At 37.0% G+C, this 10,771-nt stretch overlaps 1 protein-coding gene across 1 annotated transcript in view; it reads left to right on the top strand.

The window, feature by feature from the left end:
• The window catches only part of PPP3R1 (protein phosphatase 3 regulatory subunit B, alpha), a 38,590-nt gene that overhangs the window by 23,929 nt on the left and 3,890 nt on the right, over positions 1–10,771 (top strand). Inside the window, exons 2-4 of the mRNA XM_014892850.2 lie at positions 1–40; positions 8,597–8,773; positions 10,174–10,233. Of these exons, the coding sequence (XP_014748336.1) occupies positions 1–40; positions 8,597–8,773; positions 10,174–10,233 (277 nt within the window). The remainder of the gene's footprint in view (positions 41–8,596; positions 8,774–10,173; positions 10,234–10,771) is intronic.

Genomic DNA, 10,771 nt, shown 5'->3' with positions numbered 1-10,771 from the left:
GGAAATGAGGCAAGCTACCCTTTGGAAATGTGCTCGCACTGTAAGTTTTTTTCAATTGCTACACTGTATTGTTACAGAAGTGAATTTTGTTTGGGGGCTGATATGTACAATTTCCGTGTATGTTATGCAGTTTATATACTAGAGTATAATTAAAATTAATATAATTAAAATTAAGAGTAAAATTAAAAGGTTAAAAATTACCTATGGAAATAAAACAGCTTTTGCTGTTAGATTGTAAAATCAAAAATCATTCCATCTTTAAAATAAATATCACTTAAGGTTTTGAGGGTTTTCTTTGAGTCTTCTGTTAGAATATAAAACAAACTTATGATAGTCTTGATGTCTGTAGGGTGAAGTGTAGTTCAGCTGGTGGGACTTTTCCATCAGTCCTGGTGCCAGTTGCTCAGGGCTGTGGAGCAGCTCATGGTGCAGTCTGTGCTGTGTTAGGAGTGAAGTATATTGCTTAAACTGGCTTTGTGCCCTCAGAATGGGAGAGGTTGAGACTAAATGAGCTCTTTTTTCCCCTGTGTATGCTTGCAGACAAGCAGTTAGGTGAGAACCCACTTGGTGTTACTTGCTTTTGGCCACGTGAGAATAAAATTCGTTGCTCCACCTCATGGGGTTAGTCTACTCTGTAAAAATGACAAAATATTCTTTGCTTTAAGCTGACCAAAGAAAGGGTTGTCTTGTGAAATGTCCTTGTGATGTTGTGCTATGCGTACCTATTCTTAGTTGCGTTTTCTATTGAATGAATTTCTTCAATAGAAAATCAGCCCCAAAGTGTGTGTAGACGTGTGTATGTGTCTTCTGAACCACTTGATAAAATTTCTGATCTTGGGTGAATCAGATCTTGTTTTTAAAAGAACAGGATAACTCTTCAAGAGAGGGACTGTTTTCTAGGTGCTTTCAGAGTGTTTGTCATGTGCTTGTGCAGGCCTCTGGCTCTCGTAACTCAAACTGTAATAGAAAATAAATGATCATAGAGAAATCTTTGTCTAAATATGTTTTTTCAGAGAAATGAGGCTTTAGCTGGTAATTTGCAAGTCCTCTGTGCCCAGTAGGGGACATGTACCTGGATCCTAATTTGAGTCATAAGCTTGCAAACAGCTAAGACTATCATGCATAGCTGTGTAATGCTCTCAGTATAGTTTGTTAAATGTGAATATACAGTTGGAGTTCTGTATTTGATGAAGACTTCAGTAGTGTTTCCTGAATCATATATATATATCTCAGTCTGAAATGACTGCTCCATGGTCAGTGTTTTGTTACGGACAGACTGGTTTCTGAAGAATTATTTTTTCTGCTAGTTGTGTCAGTGTCAGAGTTCTAAGCAGTGTGTTGCCATCCTTAACTTCTGATTCTAGGACAAGCTATATTCATTGGTAGCAATGGGCAGCCTAAAGGTTTACTATTAAGCTTGTTTGCCCATTTTTATTGCAGAGAAAGCGAGAATTTTTGCATTATATTCTGTGATTAAACTGTATGTTGAGGCTGTTGTTTAAATGTGAAGTTTTGCATGATTAAAGCTTTTTCTGCTCTGATGGCCTTTCTCACAGCAGAAGGTTAGCTGTGTCCCTGGGCAGTATAACACACCAGGAAAACTGAGTTATCACTGTCCCTTTGCTTGGATGGGGCCAGCCACTGCAATGATAGTGCAGTGCTTAAAGATTCTTTGTGCTTCAGTATTCTGAAAGCCGGGGAGTTCGGGCACAGATGTGCACAGCTGCATTTCTGGAAGCAAGACCACCGAGTAGACGTTCACATTGTTCTTCAAATGTTAAGTGTTCTGCTGCTTCCCAGAAATTGTCACTGACAGGTCTAAAGATTAAGGCAAGACCAGAAAAATGTCTTTGAAGATCATCTGATATGGATTTTGAATTTTCACCTTTTGGAGATTGCCAGTTAGTAATAATGTATTAATGTTATTTGAGGGGAGGCATTGGGTCATAACATCTGGTTGGTGCTACAGTTGCTACTTTGGTGTCTCCTAAGAATAATTTTGTATTAAAGTTGGCAGTTACGCAAAGCAAATTCAGGATACCACGGAGAAGTACACACCATTAAATACTCAAGCATATTCTTTTAACCTTTTATTTTAGCATGCTTCTCAGAGGGTGAATTAGTGTTGTTCCTTAGAGTGGTTTGGTTTTGTTTCTCAGCTGTGCTGGGCCAGAAATTACTGAAAACCTACCACTGCTTTCCATGGTGAAAATTTGATGTCAGCCAGAATCTGTCAAATTATCCATAAGAAAATTTTTATCATAGCAAAAAGATGTAGAGAAAATTATTTTGTAATAGAGTGAAGAATAGTTTATAGTGTAGTATTTTTAATATAAACACTCTTCTGTAGAGTGTTTGGATTTTAGAATAAGAAGACTAGTATCTCTTTTCTAACTTAGGAAATTATAATTGACACATCTGAAGTAATGAAAAGGATTAGGCCAGCTGTGTGTAAGCATATACAAGACAAGTGGTTGAATGTGTTCTCAAGGGCGTAATCTTTTTGAAATCTGATCTCCAAAACTGAAATGGCTGCCTTGGTTGCCACTCTGAAACGTTATATTCGTGAATCAGATGAGACTGTAGGTAGAGGTGCGAGTTTTGCTGACGGTCTGTTTTATTTTGAGATCTCTGCAATACATTCTTCTGGGGGAAAACTAGTCTGGAAACATTTAAAATTCATTTCAGAACATGTTTGATTTACAAAATGTCTCCTAATACCTTTGCAATATTCTTGTCCATGATGATTTAATGTTTGAAAAATTAGTGGAAATGGGGTTCTCTGTGACCATGCTCTGATCTGGCTTTTGTTAATTAAATCTTTGAGCTAGTATTCTAAGATTATCTGAAATGCCAACCTTTCAAATACAGGGGTAAACATTTTGATTTCAGAAGTGCTCAGCACCTAATTTCTGAAAGATGTACAGCTTTCCTAAGGTCTGTACCCTTTGCAGATGCCTGTGTGTATATTGTGTGCTCTGCAGCAATGGTTGTACCATACATCTTAATACATAAGGAGTTATCCTGTTAAAGCATCACTGAATGTAGTGGATTTCAGAAATCTGTAGTTTTAGGGCATTCTTTACCTTTGGCTCTCACATTAATATAAAGTTAGTTATGCACCTTTATTATTAACTGGAGAAAATATAATTAAACTTTTTTTTTTTCTGAAAGGACTGTTTTCAACATAGAGTACACTGAAATTGGCTTCTAATAAAGCTTTTTGCCACTTTAATAGTTTTTACAGTCTTACCTGTGCATCAGTTACATGCATAACAATTTGAAACAGAATTGTTTTAAAATCTAATGGATCATCCTCTAATGCTGTGTTGAGGGAAGAAGTGAGGAACTCAGTAATGTGGATCAGCATATTAGAAAGTGAGCAACTGGGAGATAAGACTCCTGCACTAAAATGGGAGTGAGGCAAAGCATTTGCATGTGGTTTCTTGGAAGCATTTGAACCTGATTCATCATATTTTTAGATATATGCAAATGGATTCTAGAGATGAAGCAGGTGTTGGCCCTGAGAATTTTAATACTTGGATGGAAGAGGAATCTTTTGAATGTACTGACAGTTCTTTAACAAAAAAATCCTTAGTACCTGAACTAGTTAACACCTGACTTATATTAATTACAAGGGGAACAAAATTCAAAATGGATTATGAAATAAACTTAAATAATTCTAAGTGATTTAGAACAGTGCAGAATTTTATGTTTGTGCAGGGTTTTAAAGAAAAGCACTGAGCAGTTATTATTTCCAGCCAGTCAGTAAGATTGTGAGCTCAGGCATGAGTGCCACGGTGATGGGATGCTGTCCAATTCTGCTGAAAAGCATAGGAAGCACAGAGTCCCCTGTCAGCTGGGGAGCACAGCACAAAAAAGGCTAACTCGTATTTGAGGTAGAGGAATGCTCAGGGTTGCTCAGTGTGGTGATGAGTCACAGGCAAACTGCCTCAAACAGTGTAAACAAAGCTCAGTTCTCCTGATTTTACTGTGGTGGTATCACCCTTTTTTACACTACAGTGAACTTGGACTTACTTCCTAGTGTTTTTATCTCTCCTGGTCTCCTGAGCTGGTCTTAAATTCTGTCTGCTACTGCCACCATCAGTCCTTCCAGCTCAGCTTTCCCTTGATCTGAATTACCTTGTGCCTTGCATTTCCACCAGAACTTAAGAGAGTTTGTGTGGGCACAAAGCCATATTTTTCTGTTGAGACACTAAGAATTTAATTCAGTGCTCTGTACTTCAGTGAGAGTGGTGTGGAATTTTAAGAAAGTCTGTTGATAAGACAAGGAATATAAAGGCCTTGTAAAAAGGGGGAGCATCTATCTTGGATAGAAACTGTTGTATATGTGCATTCTGGGAGATTATGTTAACCAAAAATGAGTAAGATATTATTGAAATCTGCTGTTATACATAAATGTATGCTGTTTTCCTTTAAAAAATCCAAAAGAGAAACAAACATTAAGCCCCAGAAGACCTGCGTAGTTTTTAGGTCAATTCAGCATAAGCAGAGAGGGTCACGAGAAATGAAGATTGTGAACTAAAAGAATAGCCAGAAGGTATGCAAATCTAAGGCATATTATACTGTGATGTATTCATCCCTTATTTTATATTTTTGTTCTTATTTCTTAAAGCTGTTCTATGAAGACAAAGATGCTACTGAAATAACTTTTTTTTCAAGTGTATGAGCTTTTTAAAATTCAGCTTGTGGAAAGGATTTAATGGTAGGTGAGGTGGCTGCAATATATTTAAGGAAAAATAATGAAATTCTGATATGAAATTCTCATACAGTCAGTTATGAACATAGTGATCTCATGTTTATCCAGATAGATTCATTAGGAACAGAGGTTTATATGCCCATGAACTATTAAGGAAAATTTTCTTAGTCCTGCATTTACTTTGCTTTTTCATTATTTCCTCCTCCAAGTACTGTCGTTCATGGTGTATCAATTGCCAGAAACAAAACATTGGAAGAATTTTGCTGTTTGGTCAGCTTTTGGCAGAGATGCTAATTTTTTTCAGTACTGTTTTTGGACTTTTTTTTTCCCCTTAATAAAAGAACCTCTCTCAGATCTCCAGTGCAGGCAAACCCTTTGCTTGAATGTTTCAAGATTTGGAATGAGAAACTTGTAATTCCATTTCTAGTAGGAACAGCTGCCAGATATTTGTACCTGGACTGCACATTGAAGTTGAGCTGGCATGAGCTATGAAATGGGATGTGCGTATATGTGGAGAAAGAGTAATTAGCGGTTTTCAGGTATCCTTAATTTCATAATTGTGGCAGCTGTTGCTTTGTTACAGTTCAGCAAAACACAAACATTCTTGAGAAATATTCTTATATGCCTCTGCAACCTCCTCCCCTTCCTGTGATCCGATTCTTGTGTTTATCATCCATAATCTTGACCTTCTTGCCTACAATCTTTAAACCAAAACAAAAAAATTCTTCTCTTACACTTGGTAGGTTTTGAATTTAAGGACTTTGTTAACTGTAAATGTGAGGCTAGTTAACCCCAGAGTGGTTCTTGTGCCCAGCAGATGATGGCAGAGCAGTATTGCTTGTTAATATCGTGTCCAGTGGATCAGTTTCTGAATGCTGCAAGAAAATGTTCTTTTTGTAGTTCACATTGGTAGCTCTTGCTAGAGATGTATTACTGGAGATAAAATACCTTTCTGACAACAGTTTGTTTTCTTAGCACGTCTCTCTGCAATGGCAAAGTTGGTCTTGTCTGTCTTTTGTGCCAGCTTGTGCCAATTTAAGCTATGTAACAGTGTGTGAGTGTCTTGTATATGTGGTAATTAGCTCCACTTCATAGCAGAACATTGACAGAACTCTGGGTGTCACTTTCAGTCTTTGCTCTTATATTTGTGAGAAAAAATGGTGTGAACTTGAGCTCCCAAACCAGGAAATGTAACTGAAGTAATGAAATAAGACTGCTTTAATGTGACCTCTGGGTTGTGAGGAAACGGTGTTACCTGATGATCAGAGGTCTGTAGTCCTGCTTCAGGCAGCTCCATCTTTCCATCCTGACTTGTGAAAATGTCATTGCTGTGTTTTGGTACTTATGAGTTTTTTATATGTTACTTAGAAATGTTATAGAACTGGCATTAACTCGTTAGCTTTGGTGGCAAGGGAGAAGAGATCCAGCTGTGTTAATTCTTCCATCATTTTTCTCCATTGTGATTTTGTGAAATTGCCGAACTATGAAATATTTCAGGTTGCTTAGGAGGCTTTAGAACTGACCAAAATGGAAAGATTAGTCTTTCTATTAATACTGGAAGTGAGAGTCTACTGATCTGGTAAGAAAGTGACAGCGCATTATATACACCATAGACAATACTTCCAGTTTGCTGTTCAGTTGTTTTAAAGTGAAGTAATAAGGGTATAAATTAGGTCCGTTCATATACTTACTTTACAAGGGGAAATGTGCTTACATAGGTAGTGTGATAAGCCACCCTTAATATTTCTATGCTTTTTCAAATGCTTGTGCTGTGACGATTTTTTGAGGGTATCAACTCTTTCTATGTGAGTTGCAAGTAGAGCTTGTCACATTTGCAGCTTGCCACGGTGCTATCTTTGCACTAAAATGGGGCAGGCCCAGTAATTGTCCTGTGGCAGGACTGGGAGTGAGGATGAGTGGAAGCAAAAGAGTTTCTGTGTACAGAAGCAAAAGCTGGCAAATACCTTCAGTGTATTGATGAGAAGCAGCATTTTGTGCTGATGGAACTCATAAAATTTCCCGTGGAGCTCTGCTTTACCATTCCTCTTCAATACTGTATTATTTTAGTCACGTGGTGATGTTCTACATCCAGGTTACTATGTGGTGCTCTGTCTCCTTCTGTGTCACCTTGAGGGGTTCCTGGGTAGCTGTGCACTCTGCTGCTGCCACTGCTGTGGTATTTACTATTCAGGGCACACCTCCAGGCATGTTCAAGGCTTCTGCACAAACTGGGGTTAAAGGAGTATTTCAGTTCAGTTGAGAGGTTGATTATGTGAAATATCACACTGCTTACTAGAAACCGAGGAAAGCAAATTGTTTAGTCTTACTTTTGTAGCCCTAAAGGCAGAATCAGGTCTGTCACTTTCTGGCACACCAAGGAGAAGATCATTCTGGAACTGTAGACTGCTTTTTGCCCTTTGCCTTTGCATTTGCAAGCAGTAACAGACTGACTGCAGAATGTCAGAAAATCATCTTGTGCCTTTGGACTTCTGTCAGGCTCTCTTTAATTCTGAAACAGTATAGTCCTGAGGATTCTCTATCTCATTGGTTTTTAGACAAGGATATCAAGGAATTGAAGAGGAAGTTGGTTACTGTTGGTATAGGTTCCGGTCTTTGAGTTGGCTACAGTTTCAAAACATCAAGCTACCAAGGTCAGCCAACCTTATGTATTGGAAAGACTCAGCTGTTTGGTTTATGCTGCACTTCTACAAAAGCCTAAGAAGGTACTAATGTGATGTGAAACGGATCAGGTGGATGTATGTGCCTTGTAGAAGATAAGATAAAATTTATTACTATTGGAGCAAACACACTACTAAATGGAACTAATAAGTATGGAGGGAACTGCTCATGTTAAGGAGAAGGTTGGTAGGGGGAGTTTGCAGCCTTAGGTTCTACAAGGCTGTGGTTTGCTCTGTGCTGGGCTCCTTCTAGGATTCCTAAGAACCTCAGTTCCTCCTTCATAGCTAAAAATTATGAACAACATGTGAACAGACTTGGATCTCGTAAATTAAGCTGTTGACAGGATATTTTCAGGTTGTTATGGGGAAATTTTTTCAAGCTTTTCAGCAGTAGCAAAGTACAAGATTGCTTTTGATTGTTTTTATGGATTCACAGGTTCAGTCTATTCTTGGCATAGTCCGATGTGTAAAATAGAGTACTAGGTATATGCTTTAATTAGATTCTCTGTAAATTTGAAGAGATTAAATGAAAAGGTGCTGCTGCAGAACCTGAATCTATTTTAATCTCTGGGACAAAAAAAAAGCTGTATGCAGGTTGTGGCTGCAGTTGTGTCTGTGAGATGGAGAGGAAAAATGATCTTAGGTCAGTCAGAGGGATGTTTTGAGTAGGTGAGAGCGAACTTGTTAACAGTAAAACTGTTAACCTGCTTAACTTAACACATATCCCAGGAGACCTCATATTGGGTGTGCTGAAGAAGCACTAGTTTTCTATTAAGTTGAATATAATTGTCTTTCTAACGTACTGTATTAGTCTAGTGTGAACATAATGCTAGCTCCTTCAGAGAACACTTGGTCTCTTCCTTAATTTCTTCATAGCTGGTATTTGTAAGAGCTGTCTAAGAACTAACTAGCTAAGCATCCTTAATCCTTGAAAATGTTGTGTCAGCATGTGGTATTCAGTGAGTCACAAGGCTAATAGCTGTATTATGGCAGGTGCAGGGAGAAAAAAAGGTAAGTCTTATTTAAAATAAAATTGTGTTTGTCTTCAGAATTTCATGTTATCTTTATAGGTGTCTAATAGTTATAATAAAGTAGAAAAAAATCTTGTAGGAAAGCAATGAAATGTGCCGTGTGTTAAACTGCAAAGGGTTTACTGAAGCCTTTCTGAGAATAAGTATGGGGTTGTTTTTCATTTCAGTTGATGCTGATGAGATAAAACGACTAGGAAAGAGGTTCAAGAAGCTTGATTTGGACAACTCTGGTTCTCTGAGTGTGGAAGAGTTCATGTCTTTACCTGAATTGCAACAGAACCCATTAGTACAGCGAGTAATAGATATATTTGACACAGATGGCAATGGAGAAGTGGATTTCAAAGGTAAGACACAGTGTTCTGTGACAGGTGGTGGTACTAGAGCTTTAGAATTAATGTTTTTCTTCATCTGAGAGAGGAGAGGTGAAGATGATTTGTTAAAATAAGATGCTAAATCCTAGTGAAACTAAATACCAGTAAAACTAGTTTCTCTGCATTAGGGCACTCCTCAGTGAAATGTTTAAAAGACCAGATTGTTTAGTAATAGCTTTTAAGGTCATGCTGACTGAGAACTCCTCATTATATATCTCTTAAAATACACCAATTTAGACTCTTATTTTTGATGCTGAGGAGAGACTGAAGAAAGTGTGGTAGGCTAAATAGTGTGTTTCTGCATAAGTTGTATTTATCCAAATATCCAAATGAAATCTGTCCTTTGCAGTATTTAGAAAGCAGGTTTTTCTAGGTTTTTCTGTTGATACTTCTTTTATGGGATTCTTTTTAGGTAGATCTTAGATTGACACTTGAAGAAAAAAAAATCCAAACAACCTAGATTTGATATAGTACATTTCTCAACATTTTACTAATTTTAAATATTAATGATTAAAAGGGGTGGCAGGCTATAATCTTTGTCACTAGTTCATCTTAAAACAGTCTCTGACCTGAGAACTGATAATGTTTATAACTTCTGTTCAAGGTAATACTTAGTATTTCTTGTTGCTTATGACTAGAGAAGGTTATTCAGTCTTGCATTTTTTTAAATGGAGAAAGTGCTTAAATCTAATTTATACTGACAGACTGACATTTTAAATAAGATATTAATACACAAGAGCCTCTAACCTTTGCAAAACCCGTTAAATGTCTATAGGGATAGCTACAGTATAACCAGAATGCTGAGCTTTGATCAGAAGGAGTAATTGTTGCATGGAGACATTCAAAATTCCTTGTAAAAAATAGTCATGAACAATGTTGATCTGTGACATTGAGCTGTGATTAAAACAGTTATCAAGAGTTGTTCCTCTTGGGAGGGAACAGGAAGTTGGCAAAACCAATTTTCTTTTATAGAAAAATACTATTTTAGTATTTCTTCAAAAGCAGTTTCCAGTTTCAATGTAATTCTTTACATTGAGAAACTAGTATTGAGAGGAGTTGTACAATTAGAGTCTCAACAGGAGTAGCTTTAGTAAAGATCTCAGACTTTTCTGTCAGGCTCTTGTGAAGGTCCAGCACCAGTATTACTTAAATCCTAGTGTGACCAAGTCTGTTTAATAAGTGCTGCATTGGATTTGGGGTTCTTCCCACTGAAGAAGATTAAATATCAAGTACACAGACATTTAGGTGTCACAAGGGTCAGCAATATTTTAACATTTGAATTTTAAAGATTAAGTTGTCTAAAATGTTCTGTTGACTTCTTTGTTTATTAAAAAATATGCTTTTTTTATACATGTTTTCCCTGCATTATTTAGAATTTATAGAAGGAGTCTCCCAGTTCAGTGTCAAAGGAGATAAAGAACAGAAATTGAGGTGTAAGTATTTTGATTTTCTTTAACAAAAATTTTCTGATCCTCAAAAACACACTTTTGTAAATTAAGATTAGGAAATTGGCAAATCGAAATTGTTGTAAAGAGTGGAAAATCATGAAATTAGATTGTAAGCTTTTTCCGTTATTTGTCCTTTATTTGTGTGAAAATTAGTACTCTTTTCTGCAGGGAACGTTGGAGGAGGTTGGTTGCTTTCTGAAGAATTTCAGTTGCTTTCTTTTTTAAAAAAAGCAAATTCATTTAAGAACAGCTTGCCTATATAGTTCTATGAACTTACAGGGCCTAAGAATAGAATTCTTTGCTGTTGCAGTAGGAAAGTTAAATTCTTGTTTCAGAACTGCGTCTCCAAACCCAGGCTTAGAAAAGAGACAGGTTCAGTTATGGATGTAGCTTCCAGTAACCAAGACTGAAATGTTTAAAAATAAATTCAGTCTTGATGCCAAGTTGCTTGCAGCTAAGTAACCAGATGGGATTTTGAGTCATCCCTTTCCTGAAAGGTTGTAATTTTTTTGCTGGCTGGATG

This window comes from Sturnus vulgaris, chromosome 3 (genome assembly GCF_052056855.1).
Source record: "Sturnus vulgaris isolate bStuVul1 chromosome 3, bStuVul1.hap1, whole genome shotgun sequence".
In the NCBI taxonomy this organism is placed as follows: Eukaryota; Metazoa; Chordata; class Aves; order Passeriformes; family Sturnidae; genus Sturnus; species Sturnus vulgaris.
This window is presented reverse-complemented; position numbering and strand designations above follow the sequence as displayed.